The sequence below is a fragment of the Drosophila gunungcola genome, unplaced genomic scaffold, assembly GCF_025200985.1.
Source record: "Drosophila gunungcola strain Sukarami unplaced genomic scaffold, Dgunungcola_SK_2 000064F, whole genome shotgun sequence".
Taxonomy (NCBI): domain Eukaryota; kingdom Metazoa; phylum Arthropoda; class Insecta; order Diptera; family Drosophilidae; genus Drosophila; species Drosophila gunungcola.
Window position 1 is genome coordinate 489342 of NW_026453227.1, and position 16912 is coordinate 506253.

General features: G+C 35.1%; 1 protein-coding gene across 3 annotated transcripts; it reads left to right on the forward strand.

The window, feature by feature from the left end:
• Positions 1-3272: 3272 nt before the first annotated feature.
• Positions 3273-16789, forward strand: LOC128264294 (mitogen-activated protein kinase kinase kinase 7). Of its 3 annotated transcripts, XM_052999706.1 has the most exons (9): positions 3273-3774; positions 3829-4566; positions 4869-5168; positions 6043-6358; positions 6423-6604; positions 7454-7885; positions 8717-8765; positions 14715-15163; positions 16071-16789. In XM_052999706.1, exons 2-9 carry the CDS (start codon positions 4498-4500, stop codon positions 16356-16358), a joined length of 2085 nt encoding a protein of 694 aa, XP_052855666.1. In that variant the 5' UTR covers positions 3273-3774; positions 3829-4497; the 3' UTR covers positions 16359-16789. The 3 variants fall into 3 exon arrangements, with proteins under 3 accessions (XP_052855666.1, XP_052855665.1, XP_052855667.1); XM_052999705.1 differs by having other exon boundaries at positions 3273-4566; XM_052999707.1 differs by lacking the exons at positions 3273-3774; positions 3829-4566; positions 4869-5168; ... (2 more) ...; positions 7454-7885; positions 8717-8765 and adding an exon at positions 13276-13903.
• Positions 16790-16912: the final 123 nt, after the last annotated feature.

The window sequence follows — 16912 nt, forward strand, 5'->3', positions numbered from 1 at the left end:
ATTAATGGTATCTTGCACTTTGATTTATTTTATTTTATATGGTTCTTGCCTCTGTTCTTTTTCCATAACGTTTGCTACAATTTGTATCGTTACCAGCACTCAATATTATAATTTCAGCTAGAAATGCTAGGAATCCAGCTTAATAAAAATCCTGTGCCGGGATTTTGAAAACCGGAACATCGGCAAAAGTCAGATACAGTCTGCGAAATCGAATCAGAAAAGGTTAACGAGTCCGGGGCACATATGGCGGCATTAGTTTGGGATCCGGAATCGGGGATGGGGAGGGCATCCAATCGTGGACAACGCATAAACTTGCAATTGAGCCAATTTGTAAAAGTGCGGCAAGCCCATTAAGATGAGGTCCTGGCAGTCGGGTCCTGGAAATCGAACGGCAGCCAGGACACCTGCTCCCAGTTCCCAGTTCCCAGCTCCAGTTGATTCACCCCCATATTCATTCGAACCAAAAGGAAACTTTTGTTGGGCATCTACTTTGCATTACAAGCGCCCACATTAAAATTAAAATAAAGTTTTCCTGGGGATATATATCCCTTTCAGTCCCGTCCAGTCCCTTTGCTTTTGGTTACTCGGATCCTTTTTTCCACTTATTTTTTTATTTGGTTTTTTGTGCAACTACAAATAAATCTAAAACTCGCACATTTCTGATGGATACTTACACTTTAACTCACACACAAGGACACAAAGGATACGGGTCGGCCGCAGTTGGCCATTCGCAGTTTTATTTTTGCATTTACATCAGCCCACATGCATTATGCATACGTACTTATATGCACGGAGATACATAAATATATATACGGGGAAAATATATAACCATTTGGATACACTTTCTCTTTAATCATGTTTAATAAAACCTTATTTATTATCACAAAAACTAAGCAAGTTGAAAATAAGAGTAGTAAGCCTAACGAGCACTAGAAAATTTTTAATACCTTAAAGGATATAAGAATAGTAAAAGTATTATTGCCATTAATAAATTTATATTTCTGCAATTAAATTAAGTTTTGTAACTAACAAACTTTTTAAATTAGAAGGGTGTTAAATTAAAAAAAAAAGTAAAATCAAAATTATGAAACCTAAAGCAACAAGCTTTGTGTTTTCTTATCTATGCTTACATTAACGTCATAGGTTTTTTCAAAATTTTATAAAAAATTATGGGAACTATAATCGATAGTAATAGCCACATTAATATAAAATAAAGCTAAGATCAACAGTAGAGCATTATCACTTCCAAAAGAATATTATCTTGCACTCACATTTGTGAGCTTAACTTCACGTTTCTTGTTGAATTTCATGTTCAGTTGCGTTCTTTGTCCCTTGTTTGATTTCTTTTTTTCTCCCAGGATTCACTTTGGACTTTAAAACAAAGCGCTGGGCACAACAACAACAACAGCAGCAGCAGAAGAGAGCAAAGTAAAAATAAAGTATGCAAAAAGAAAAACAAAAAGAGCTCAGGGCACAAAGGATGCAAAGGATACAATAATATCCTTAAGCTACGAATGCAACATGAATTTGTCTTTGCTCGACCGGCCATCTCGACCATTTCCCTCGTTCTTCGAGTTGCCTTGGCGAGGCCAGAAAAAAGATAAACAAATGTACGGCCATATATGGGGAAAAGTACAAACAAAAAAAAAAAATACATATATAAAAAAAGGATACTCGAACTTTACAAATGCATGCACATTAGAGAGATTTACGTGTGTGCGAGTGTGGGGAGAGCAGGGAAAGCTTTCACATGCGACGCATAAGATTACTACCCACACACTCGAAAAGCCAACATCCTTTGGTCCTTTTTTCCCTTGCCTTTGCCATTGCCATTGCCATTGCCTTTGCCTTTTGCTTCGACACTTATTTTAATTTATTTCATTTTCATTTATGTACAACGCTTCAAATGTCCTTCTCCCCGTGCTGCCCTCTGTCTGTGTGTAATTAAATAAAAACGACCTTAAAGCCTCACCCACACACACGCATCCCAGTGGGTTTGAATTCTTCGACCAGCTTTTACTTTAATTGCCCAAAAAACAGCTTGAGATATTCAAGATATATGGGTTCTAAGATCTCGAGCGATGGCCAAACTGCATGATAAAAACAAAGTGCTTGGCAATCGACGGTAAACTAAAATAGCGGCAATAAGTAAAAAAGGAATGAGGAACTGTTGAATCAAAAAAAAAATACATCTCAATATAAATCACCCATATAAACTACAGACAGTATAAAAGTATAAGTATTAATTCAATACTAAATAATATAACCCCTATGGTCTTATTTTTAAACCACATAAGTTCTACTTTCATACCTTCCTGGTATTAAGTTAAAACTTATCTATTGAGAAATTTTTCATACCCAATGGTTTATTTTATTTTTTTTTTATGTAATTTAGTGTTAGAAGATACCCCTTCAAATGTATTAAGAATTTTAAAAGCCAAAAGCGAAGCACACGTAATTTCTGTGTAACAAATGCATATAATTGTCGATAAAATCAATCACCTTAATTGTAATTGGGTGGAAAATTTGAGCATTTTAAATTATTTTGTTAAGCCCAAACTTAAAAACATAAATAGAGATCTTAAAAAAAAGGTGGGCTCCAAAATGTTATGACGAATTTTTATTTTTTTTTTTTTTCATAAAAATAAACGTTTTAATATTGGTTAGTTTTTTATATTTCCAGACTCAAAATATAGAAAATTAAATTTTTATCCTTTTTCTTTCCTTTTAAATTCAAGCATAATATTCAAAAACAACAATGACTTATTGGTTAAATCTTTAAAAATACTATCTGTTAATTTTTTTTAATGCTTTCGATTCAGAAAGCGCTTTATTATGTACCTTCCAACAAATATATAATTATTTTGCCCATTTATGTGAAAATAATGGTCCGAAAATGTTTCGTCACACCAAGTTAATCTTAAACGCTTAAAATATTCGTTTAACATTTTCCGATTTTTCGGGAAGATTTAAGATTTAGTTTAAATCATATCTATTTTTTATATTTTGCTTTCTTACTTTATAAAACTAAACTAAAATTGTTGTTATTTATTTTCTTACAAGTGATTTAAAAAATTATTTAAATAAAAACAACAAAAAGGCACCTCCTGGCTCCATCTAACGGAGTAACATGTATCACCTTAAAACGTAAAATAAATCGGCAGAGGGCGCCACCGTTTGTGGCACAACACTTTTGGCAGTGTGACCAGCTATCGGAAAACATCGATAGTTGGTCAACCGATAGAGCTATCGATGCCATTCCCACCGCTAAATTTCACGCCATCTCACCTCTAATTTCATTAGGGTTAAAAAAAAAAAAACAATTTTGTACTTGACAAGTACGGCGTATATCCTATCACATCCAAGGCGAAGAACTCAAGAAACCGCCAGTCGCAGCCAAGTCCGATGCAGAGGCGATCCGCAGGATTGAACCCGGAATCCGGTGGAGTCCCGGCGAGGATGTGATGTGCGCACTGGCCCGTCTCCGCTGGTCGATATAAACTCGTGCCCCCGTCTTTTCGCCACTTTCCCGCTGTCCACCGTGCTGTCCACCGTCCGCCTTGTCCCCATCACCATCCCCATCCGTAGAGCTCCAATCCTCCAGAGAATTTAAAAACTTGGCCTGGAAAAGCGGCAATCACAGTGGAACGTTTCCCACGGAGCACGAGTGTGGGCAACACTGGAAAGCATACGGGAATCGCAAGTGCCTGGAATATTGTTTTCTACGGGAGATTTTAATTACTTTGGCAGAGAACCTAAAACTGGATAATCCTGGTAATACATATAGAAGCCCAGGTAAACCAGATATATCTTAGTTTCTGATTCCAGGGATGATATCACGAACCAATGGAATATTGGAAGACCCCTGAAACTAAAGAAGCCATCAGGAACTCGAAAAATCTTGGCAGAGCACCTGAATCTTGAACATCTCGATAAGGTATCACAGGAACCCCCTATATATTGGCAACGAAACCAGCATCTAGTAAAAGTCAGGAACCACCACTTCTTAGAAAAGAAAAACCAATAATCTTGGAATTAAGAAATCTGGAACTTAAGCATATTGGAAATAAATTGTTGACCTGAGGAATCGTGGAAGGATACCAGAAACTAAGGAATCATAATAAGTAATCAAGATCGCCAGAACCTTATATGCCAAGATATCCAAAAAAAATGGTACCGAAAACCCGCGGAATCTTGGCCTGAAACTTGAAACTAAGCAATATAAGGGGGAAGTCTGAAGGTCCATAAGTCTTCAAGAATAGCTAAATATTAGGACATCTTTAAAGGAAAGTTGAAATAAAAAAATCTTGGAAAGAAAGCGAAAACTGAGGAATTCCCGAAAGAAATCTTAACTAACAACACTCAAAGGAACCTGAACACACACAGTTCGACACGGAGCCATCTTAGGCACTGATCTTCAATCCCGACAGCTGGAAAACAGGAAGCTGCGTCTGAAGACAAAGGCAGGATCATCAGGATCCTTAGAATCCCAGGGAGATGGCCACCGCATCGGTGGACGCACTGCAGGCAGCCTATGTGGACTTCAGCGAGCTAACACTCAGAGAGGTATTCCAAATCCCAAGTTGATCATTTCGAAACTGTCTAAGTTTTATATCTCGAGCTGCTCATATACACTCCTTTAATTTATTTTTTTATTTAAAGCAAATATGCTTTATTTTCAAACTTAAATTAGGGAATATACTCATTAATATTTAAAATAAATATTTAAAATGTTTTAAATTTTAAACTTAAGTGTTATATTTTAATATAATTTTTAATATTACGTGAAGATGATAACCCATTGTTCTGTGTACAAATGATAAGAAATGAAATGAGATCTAACACTTTTACCCATATTCTAACCATAGAAAGTCGGCCATGGGTCCTATGGGGTTGTCTGCAAGGCCGTCTGGCGCGATAAGCTGGTGGCCGTCAAGGAGTTCTTCGCCAGCGCCGAGCAGAAGGACATCGAGAAGGAGGTGAAGCAGCTGTCGCGTGTCAAGCACGTGAACATCATCGCCCTGCACGGGATCTCCTCGTACCAGCAGGCCACCTACCTGATCATGGAGTACGCCGAGGGCGGATCGCTTCACAACTTCCTCCATGGCAAGGTGAAGCCGGCCTACTCCCTGGCCCACGCCATGAGTTGGGCGCGCCAATGTGCGGAGGTAGGTAGTCGTCCACCATCCGCAAGCGGTGTTATCACAGGCCTCGCCCTGAATTCTCAACTCGGGGAAACTTTTCCCCATTCAATTTCATTCATTTTATCTGGTTGATAATTAGAGAACATTTTTTATGATTTATTACGTATCAGATCTTAATTTCTATGCAGCAAAATATTTAAACAATTTATTAAATCGAGTATAGTATTTGTAATTGCTAAATTAAATATTTAAATATTGTACAACAAATTTATGATTTTTATGAGAATCATTTTTTCAATAGGCCAAGCAACTAATTTTGCGGGGAACTTTTCCCCATTAAATGTCATTAATTTTATCATGTTAATAAATAGAGAAAATGTTTTTATTATTATACAACTACTAGATATGTGTTTAATTGGAATCAAACAAAATAAAAACCTATTAGTAATAATCAAATAGTAATGTCCCTAAAATAAAACTTAATGAACAAAATTAATCAAGTAATTTTTGTAAATATTCATTATTATTAAACATTAAAATACACTTATATAAACTTAAAATTTGCTAAAAATCAATTTATTTGATGACTTCTTAATTGTAGTTGACTTGATAATTAAAAATAGAATGTATAATACTTTGTTAGTTTAAAATATATAATCCAGATTTATTAGTAATCATCATCAGTATGAGGGTCATATTTGGGATAAACCAAGAAACTACTTATAGTAACTGATAGGTTATATTTTTAGGAGCTTAAACAATTATTGGTTTCGTTTAAAATCAGTCCTTTTAATCATTTGTAACTTTTACTTAACTTGTATGCCAAGTTTATTGGCTGTCATATTAATTGGAAATGACATCAACCATTTATGCATTACATTTTGTTTTCCTTTTCAAGGGCCTGGCTTATTTGCACGCCATGACACCGAAGCCACTGATCCATCGCGATGTGAAGCCGCTGAACCTGCTGCTGACCAACAAGGGACGCAATCTGAAGATCTGCGATTTCGGCACTGTGGCCGACAAGTCCACCATGATGACCAACAATCGCGGCAGTGCCGCTTGGATGGCTCCGGAGGTCTTCGAGGGCTCCAAATATACGGAGAAATGCGACATCTTTAGCTGGGCCATTGTCCTGTGGGAGGTCCTGTCCAGGAAGCAGCCGTTCAAGGGCATCGACAATGCCTACACCATCCAATGGAAGATTTACAAGGGTGTGTGCTGTCCATTCTGCCCTTTTGATTGCAATGAATTTCATCATTTATCTCTCACTTTTAGGAGAACGTCCACCGCTGCTGACGACCTGCCCCAAGCGCATTGAGGAGCTGATGACTGCCTGCTGGAAAACTGCGCCCGAGGACCGCCCCTCAATGCAGTACATTGTGGGCGTCATGCACGAGATCGTCAAAGACTATACCGGGGCGGACAAGGCCCTGGAATACACATTTGTTAATCAACAGGTGACATTAGCTATGGTTTACTGTAATTACAACATTTTTCATGGTTTACGATTTTAAAGATAAAGGATTTGGGATTTTATTAGAAGATTAGATTAGGATTTTAAAAAAATTTAAAATTATTATTTTTTCTATTTAACATACATAAAATGACAGATTTACTAACAAATATTAATTAAACATTAATTATGTTTTTATTGTTTTTTGGTAAACAATTTGAGTTTTAAAAATAATTATTTAATCTTTAACTTTATAGTATCATTTTTATTTCCTGGGATTATCGTTTGAAAGATTGAAAGATATATACAACTGCGGTCAAAATAATTGTAGTTTTTTTGCTCATGGAAATATAAATTAAAATAAGTCGTTGAAATGCTATATTTGTATACAAGATTGATACAAAATAATTGTTTTAAAATTTTTGATTTAAAATATAGGTCACATATTAAAAACATTTTAATTCCAATACAAAGTGCAGGTGAACGGAACTTATGGTTATTTTCCTTAATTGTTAAAAAATAAATAAACTACAGTATATGTGTTAGAAAGCGAATTTCAAGGAATTATTAACCGTTTTCAATATCCTTGAAAAACTAAAACAATAAAAACAAGCGTTTTTAAGTGCCTCTTTGTTTATTGGTTAGTAAGCAATATGATAAATTAAAAGAAAATTGTAAACAGGATTTTCATTGAATCCGTTTAAGAAAATATAGGTATTAAATGTAATTTCGATAGCTTTATTTAACTACTTTCAATAACCAAAAATTCAGTTCTTCTTGTCAGCAGATAAATAAATGCTTAAATCAGTTTAACTTTTGTGAGAAAATTAATAAAAAGTAAAATCCTTTACAGATTGTCACCAAAGAGAGCGATGGCACGGTGGCCGCTCAATCGGATAGCCTCAGTTCGCTGGAGGATGAACTGAGCCCCTCGTCCACACAGTTAACACCGACAACGGCGGCCAACGCCAATGTGAATGCGATAGCAATAACAGAAACAGCAACAGCAACAGAAACAACGACTAGCTCAATGACCGAAAATACCTCATCAACATCATCGGACATCACGCCGACGAATTCGGGCCAACTTGACAATAATCCGCTATTCCATATGGTCAGCAATCGCTGGGACGCGATTCCCGAGGAGGATGGCAACGAGAGCCGCAACGACAGCTTCAACCTCACCTCGTCGGCGGAGGCCACCCAGCGCCTCGAGACGATCCGCAACGGGATGATCCAGATGGCCTGCAAGCCCATGGAGCAGCTAACACTCGACGTGGAGGCGGTACGTCTTGGGCTAGTTATTTATTTTCAATTCTTACTTATTTATTTGACAAGTAAAGCCTATTATTTGTGCTCTGGTCACGAAAAATACAATATTTTATCACTTAGTTATAAAATAAATAACAAAATAGGAAATTAATTTTGAGGGAATGTTACAAATATTACAAAAAACAATTGTTAAATTTTCAATATTTTTAATTCTTAAGTTGAGACCTATCAGTTTTAATACGAATAAATTTGATAATAGATTTTTAAATTTAATTAATTACCTTTTTTTTTGAACTGCCAGGTCTACCTTTATTTTTTAATACAAGTATTTTAATGAAGTTTGAATACTTTTAGAAATTATTTTTAATGCCATTTTAAAGGTATATTCGTATTACATTTAAATCCAATCATATTTACCATTTATCAATTTCAATTGCTTAAAGTTGTTTTAATATAAATGACATAAACAAAACCAAAATTGTTTGGCAATTTTAAACTAAAATTTGTTCTTTTTGTAAACGGTATATTTATATATAGATTTAATTTAAAATCTTAATTGTTCATTTCCAAATTTATATTAACCATTTTTTATTCGCATTCGAGTTTGCATGAAGATACATAATTACTATATTACCTTAAAGGTCTTTGTTTAGTTTAAAATGTTTTAAGTATATAACCTTTTTAACCTTTTTTTTTTTTTTGGTAATATTATCTAGTTCTACCACTTATCTATACCAACCTACATATATATTTATAATTATTTTGTGTTGTTTTCCACTCAATAACTTAGTTATGATTATTGCTGTAACTAATGTATTCCCTTTGATTTACTTATATCCTCCAGAATGGCTTCGATCTGAGTCGCAGCGAGAGCAGCAGCAGCAGCACGCACGGTGAGTTAACTTGCCAGAATTTTTCCTCCTATAGACCCACCTGCTGTCCGTTTGTTTTCCGACGATTTTCCGTCGTCTGCCATGAATCACACGCACATTGGCGTCAAGTTGAGAGACACAATGGCGTGGTCTCGATTTTATATAATAATAGTATTTAATGAAAACAAAATGCCCCTGTCGGCTAATCGTCCGCTTATCTATTTTAATCCCCAATGTGAAAAATTTCAAAATAAAACTTACAGTACTGGCTGAAATGGTTTCACAAGTGCATTTGTAAAACCCGAATATTGTTAAAAATATACCTTAATACTATGAATGGTGGATTTTGGATATTATCAATTTTGTTCCAAATTTTAATTTAAATATATAATATATATTCTGAAGGGTTTCTGACTTAGTGCTTTTAGATTAGGTACATAAGTTAATAGTTCTTAAATGTAATTTATTATTTAATGCTTAAGCCCATTTTCTTATTCTCATAAAATAAGCTAACAAAGAACATTGTTTACGTGTCTAAATATAAAATATACAAAACCATTTAAGACGTTGCCATCATGACAGAAAATCTACGAAACTACATCGATTCCACATCGTTAATCGCGAGATTAATTAACCAATTTTGCACCAGTTTCCAGTTTCTATTTACAATTTATTAAAACATGAATGTTATTGAAGTGATTACAAAGTAACTTTAAATAACCATTTAATAGGGTATCTAAAAGTCGACTATGTAGCCCATATAGTTTGCCGCAGGTCACTCTTACTTGATCCTTATAGCCTGACGCATTGTATGGACTCTTGTGGCACGACAGCTGTTGGATTTTGGCCCGTTGGCTATTCGACTATTCAGCTATTTGGCCATTTGGCTGTTGGCCGTTTGGTTTTGGCTTTTAGCCGCAGGTGACGCATTTTGGCCGTGTGTAAACAATGCACTCGCCATCTCTGTTTTGCACTCAATGTTTGGTTAATTAGCCGCCGCGGTGTTTGTGTATAATGCACAAGGAATCTTTTGAACATTATTCAATTGTCAATGTCTCTGGCTGTGCGGCTGCATAAATTATAAATATTTAGTGCGCTCATTCGAATCGGCGAATCTCTAACGATCTCGTAGTGCTCTGGGCATATTTACTTCGGACTTGCGGTTGTTAAATATTTTTTAAACCCATTATTTTTACCAACATTTTTTTTGTGTTCACTTTTAAACCAGAAACTTTTATAATTGAAAACTCTTTTCAGTCTTAAGTTGTTGTAGGCAAAATTAAGCTTTTAACATTTTATATATATTTACATTCTGCAATTTGTGGAAAACAAACATTTGAAATATTGGTACTAATATAAATTGAAGCCATAATACCTAAAATTGCAAGAAGCTTAAAAAGACACATTGACAACATTTAAAGTAATTTACTTTATAAAGATTAAAAAAAACTGCTCGAAATATAGATAATCGTTTAACTCATACTTAAGTTTATACCATAAGCCTTTGAAAATATCAAATTAATATTAAATCCCTTTAAAAGTATTCCTGTAATGAAATAGACACATTAAAGAGGAAACTTCAAGAATTATGGTTAAATAAGAAACCCATACGCTTTTAAGCGAATCCAGGGTATCGGTCGCAAATAGTTGCACAAAATTTCGCTGCACAATTAAATAATTTGTAATTTGTTAGCCTGGCAATTTCGGGACAGATTTATAGCCGAAGGCATGCTCCGTCGCTGCTGCCCGGCAAGCATAAACAACAACACCCCGCTTGGGGGCGTGACAGGAGGGGGCGGGTTATATAGGAATATAGAGGAACGCACACATGACGATGCGATCGCCACGGACTTTTGAGCATCAGCCCCAACGAAACATGACTCATCCGGCAATAATCTCACTTTTATTTCGATTTCGTCTATATGGCGAACATCCATCCACTCACACACACACACACACACACACACCGTACAACTTATATATAGATCGCATATATAGAGCGGATATATGTGCGCCGATGTTACCGATTTGTATAATCGGTGGGAGCCGTCGAATCGAGTGGGCAAATCTCACTTGGCTCTCGGTTGACACGGACGGACGAGATCTCCGACTTACATATCCCCCAAACCGTATGCCATATGCCATATCCATGCCCATCATATACAGCATATAGAGCATATAGTATGTGTATCTAGCATCTAGTATATGGATCTAGATCCCAATGTATAGTGCCAGCAATGTGTAAATAGTAAATGCATCAGTGGCCAAGTCGAGATACTTTTCGGCTCTCAAAGTTCTCGGAGTTCACCGGCTGCGTCAGATTTTTGTACACTTCCCGAAAAATGGACTTAAGATTTAACTAGCGATTCATTTAGGCTCACCACTTGTTTTTAATTTGTCCCTCCTTTGGTTTTTTTTTTTTTTAAGATTTATAAACATACCAACATTTATTTTAATCATTAAATGGCCCACTAAAATTATCATTGCAAAACTTTCAAGACTCTTTTGTTAGAACCACTGCTTTTAGTTTGAAGTAAGGCCAAATTTTTTTATATATTTTTTAGAAATTGTAAGTTAATCAACATGTACTTATTTTATAAAAATTAAAAAAAAAATAGGGCATTAAAAATATGAGTCATATGCATCACTTTAAAATCAATTTTAAGGGGGGCTTAAGATATAAATTGTTTGTCAAACTTGAAAAAAAACTTTCCACAACCACTGCATTTAATCTGCGGTACTGCTGAATTTACTTGTTTTTTTAGTCATTACAAGATGACTAAAATGTATTAAAATCATATAATGTTAAAAACAAGTGCACTTAAAATATTAATAGCATTGCAAAACTTTAAAACCCTTTTTTTTCAAAACCACTGTTGTTTATCCAAAGAAATACTTAGTTTTTTTAGATTTGTTTTTGGCCATTAAAAATTAACCAGCATTGATTGAAATCAAAATAAAAACAAACTAATTTTCTTTAATTTTTTAACACTGCTTTTACACAAGTATTTTTTTTTTTTGCGTGTAGGAAAATTATTCCACTTTCCCCCGACGCTTTTTCCCCCTGAGATTTCCCAATTGCAGATGCCAAGTGCATTAATCATCGATTTCGATCAATGTTCGCCGCATTGCCTCGCATCGAATTTGAATGAATCTTCATTGGCTTTTGGTTCGTCATGGAATTTAGTGGGTGGTTGTATAGTTGTCTATTTATCGGGCGATCTCGATCGAAAGGGTTATTTTTTTATGACCCAATACAGGGTGATTTACGAGCGGTGTTTTGGAAACGCTTTCATATTTTTTTTTTATTTTTTTAAGATTTTCCTGGAAACGCTTTGAGTAAATCTTTGACAATAAATGGTTTCTACGAAATGTCTCCTGTAAATAATGGCATTTATAATATCATTATTTTCGGTAACAATATTTCCAGGTTTTTTGTTAGTCATGGTGTTTTGGAAAGTTTCCTTTAATTTTTTCATAGGCTAAACTATAAATGATTCAAACTTTAAGTTTTTATTATTTTTTCTTCTCGTTTTTTTTTGTCAAGAATTCGAAGTCTTTTATTTTAGCTACTTAACATGATAAGCTTTTTTCGAAATATTGGGAGATTAAATTGTTGTAATATTTCGAAAAATCAACTGGTGACATTTCGCTGTATTTTATGGTAATCTTTATTTAGAAATTACTGAAAATCATTTGTTTTTGAGTATTTTTGTTTATTTTAATTACTGACTATCTATACCCGTTTTTTTTTGCCAAGAATTCTGAGTCTTTTATTTTAGCTACTTAACATAACAAGCTTTTTTCGAAATCTTCGAAGATTTAATTGTTGTAATATTTCGACAAATTAAATGGTGACATTTCGCTGTACTTTATGGTAATCTTTATTTAGAAATTACTGAAAATCTTTTGTTTTTGAGTATTTTTGTTTATTTTAATTACTGACTATCTATACCCGTTTTTTTTTTTTGCCAAGAATTCAGAGTCTTTTATTTTAGCTACTTAACATGACAAGCTTTTTCGAAATCTTCGAAGATTTAATTGTTGTAATATTTCGACAAATTAAATGGTGACATTTCGCTGTACTTTATGGTAATCTTTATTTAGAAATTACTGAAAATGTTTTGTTTCTGAGTATTGTTGTTTTTGAAAATGATGTTTTTTTTTTTATGGGGAATATATATTATAGTAAATTTCCCTGACTGACTCAACTTTAACCTCTGTTTTACTGCGTGTCCCAGACAAAGAAACCGCTTAACCCGCACCGCACACACACTCATTATTGGGCGTTTTCCACCCCACCGAGTGGCAATGATGCCACAGATTTTCGTTTTGGACGCGTCATCGACATCGTATATAGCCAACCCCCCAACCCAAATATATATATCCAACCGATCTTGCCACGTCTGCGAAGCGTTTAGAAGGCAATCCCCGGCGCGAGAATTGCCGCGTTTGTTTGCTTTACGGTGGACTACAAGTGAATGTGAATGTGAATTTGAATGTGATTGTGATTGTAAATGTGAATGTGGACGTCTCAGCTTTGGCCTCAGTCTGCGTCCGAGAGCCGTGCGATATTGAGTGCCACGCGAGATGTTCCTCCGGAATTGTCGGGATCGTCTTCTGCGATCCGAATTGCGAAATTTTGTCGAAGCGAATGCGAACCTCCCGGCATTGGCCAGGAAATAAGCCTTGAGAAAGCCTTAAGCCCACCCAAATTCAAGTGAAATTTCCACACAACATTTTCACTATTTGTTTGCCAAAAAAAAAAAAGGCAAAATAGGAAAAATACAAATACAAAATACAAAATAAAAAACACAAAACACAAAAGTGTTCGGTGGAAAATCAACAAGCAGAACTGAACTGTATGTGCGGAAAACACGTCATCGCAAGAAAAACAGAGGCGGAAAAAAAAGATGAAAAGTGTCTGAGTGGGGAAAAGGGATGAACAATGTGAAGGATTTTCAACCGCACAAAAGTGTACAGCATTTTCCGATGCAAAAATGATAATATAACCAGAGTGTTACAACCTGACAGCAAAGACTAACTCACATCCTTCGCCACAAATATAATTCGATCCTGGAATCTCAAGATGTGCGATACACGCGCTTTGATCAACACCAAACAGACCAACGATCTGCACAGTTGTTGGATCATATATAGTAGGTGGTCCTTAATATTTCTACCATCACTTTGGATTCTAACATCTTTTAAGAACAGAAGAGTTTCTTTTCACTTTCGCTTCGATAAATATTTATTTAAATACCTGCAATTGTTTACCTGAAGCCTACAATCTAAATAAATAAATACATGCTTAGATTAAAAAATATGTAAAGCGCTTTTAACATTTGAATAGATTTTTTTTAAGAGGACTTGGCTTAAAAATTGATATTTTGAAAAGCTATAAGTTCTTTATTGAAAACATAATATTATTTTATTTTTTATTCATTTATTAACCCATTAAAGAGTCATATATATATTACTTTTTTGTGTTTACGAGCTTTAATAAAACTTTCTAAACTTATCTTAAAAGAAAAAATATTTTGTTATTATAAAAGTCATTTTTTCTTTGGTGAGTCGCTTAAAAATACTTAATTTTTATTGGGAAACCCACAAAATACATTCGTTTTTTTCTTAAATATGTTTGGTTATTGGAGTTTTAGACTTGCTTTTGGGAATGTGCATTAACAACAAACTGTCTCGTTAAGTGTGGCATTGAAAATATCAGTCTTCTAATTGAAATTTCTATATTTTAGTCAACTAAAGATCAAATATTATTTGTATAGAACAAAGAATATTTTGATAAAACTACCTGCAGAACAAAACATTTAGTTATGGTCGTTAGTTTATTTAATGTCTTTAGAACATGTAATCAAATCTTTTAAAATCAATAATGACTTGGATTTGTCTGCATTTTTAATGGTTACATTTTTGATGATATTAAATTAAAATAAATCATATTTATTCTTGTAGCCAAAAGCGATGGCCGCGAGCGACTCACGGTGACGGACACCAAGCCGGTGATCATGACCACAGATTTGGCCAATAACAACAGCCAATCGAACGGACTGCTGAGCCATGCCAATGGGCGTCAGGCGGTGGACGAGGAGCAGCAGGATCCGGATGAGGAGATCGCCAACTCGCTGGACGTCGCTGTAGATCCGGACGACGAGGATGAAAACGACGGCACCGAGCAATCGCTGGCCGAAATCCTCGATCCGGAACTGCAGCCAGAGCCACCGATCCCCAACGATGCCGAGTCGCAGCTGATCTACCGGGAGCACCGGCACATGGCCAAGGAGTACCTCAGCGTCGACACGAACCTCTACTACGCGCAGGACTTCAAGGAGAAGCTCATCGTCCAGATGGATCGCACCGAGCGCGAACAGAAACAGGAGCTGCTGCGCAAGATCAAGGACAAGGTGAGTACAAACAGTACTTATTTCAACATCAAAGAAATTAAATTACATGTAGTTCTAACAGGAGATATTAATTAATCTAAATTAGGGATTTTATTTTAACTCAAAAGTCAGTTATAAAATGTATTTGGTTCAGGATCATCCCTTAAATAAGCCATATTAATAGATGCATATTAAATTATTCAATTATAAATAAATAATATAAGACAAGGTGAGGAAATAGTACTTATTTCAACATCAAAGAATTTAAATTACATATAGTTCCTACCAGAGATATTATTTAAACTAAATAAGGGACTTTATTTTTGCAGAAATCTCTGTTTTCGATTTATTAACAATTCTTTTCCAATTGTACTCCAACCAAAAGTCGGTTAAATTAATAAATAAATGGGAAAAAGTTAGGTACTTCTTACTCTAGTAATTCTTTAAACCTCAAAGAACAAAAATTACATGGTGAAAAAAGAGAGCAGCTTTAAATCGCAAAAGCAATTTAATTACATTCAGTTGTTATCAGAAATAATAATAATCACAGATGTTATAGTTGCAGAATTATATTTTTTAAACTTTTTTTACAATCAAATTTATATGAATCTTCCTACCGAAATCCAGCCAAAGGTCCGTTTTGCAAACTTAATTTTGTTCAAGGTGTAAATAAATATATATAGTTAACTAAGATAAATAATTTTAAAAATCTACAAATTCAGACGATATGGAGAGAGTTATTGTTTTCTAAGAACCTTTCGAATATTTTCACACTTATGGAATTAAAATGACAGGTGTTTTTGCTTATATAAAATGCAATAATGTAGATTCTATTCTGGAATGCAAATGAAAAAAAAAAATGAATTTGAATGCAAAGATTTCGTAAATTAAAAACCTATTTGTAACTTTATTTTATGTTTATTTTTAGGAGGGCCTTCAGAGTCTGTACAATAATTTGCAGCAGCAGTACGAAAGGCTACCGGCCTCGCGCCAACTTCCAGCCGGCCATCATCCCCATCCACACACACATCCGCATCCTCATCCGCATCCTCATTCACATCCGCACCCCCATCCACATCCACATCCGCATCCACATCCGCATGTGCATGGCCAGCAGGAGGAGATTGGAGGATTGCTGCCCGGATCGGTGACCGGTGGCACCGATTCCGTGGAAACCGACGGCTGGGTGGTCATCCAGCCGCATCCCAATGCGTAGTCCCCTCATCCGGATCGACTCTCTATATGTTTTAGGCTAGTGCTGTAATCTGTACTCTGTAATCTGTAGTCTTTAATCTGTAATCCGTATTCTGTAATCTGTAATCCGTAATCTGTTATCCGTAATTCGTAATCGGTAACTGTATCTGCATCGTTATACCATAGCACAGTGTTTATTTCCATATTTCAGATGCGTTTGTTCGTTTTAAGCTCTTATTTTTTTTTAATTTAAGTCTAAGCGTTTTTTAGTCCGTGTGTTTCGATTTATTTAGCAAACACTAGTTTTCACCCATAAGCATTCTTTGAAACTTAATTTAGGTTTTAACTGTACTATAAAGCTTATTTGCATACAACATATATATCTGTCCGAGGAAGCTGACAATGAGTAGACCAAAAAAATATAAAAACCATCGAAAGCAACGACAAAACTCACTAGCGCATTTTTGTAGTGTTCTGATTATGAAGGACTTTGGCAACTTAAATATTTAAAAATGCCCATGAAAAAGGAAATCCCAAAATATAACATTTAATTTTTCAGTTTTTCCGCCAAACAAC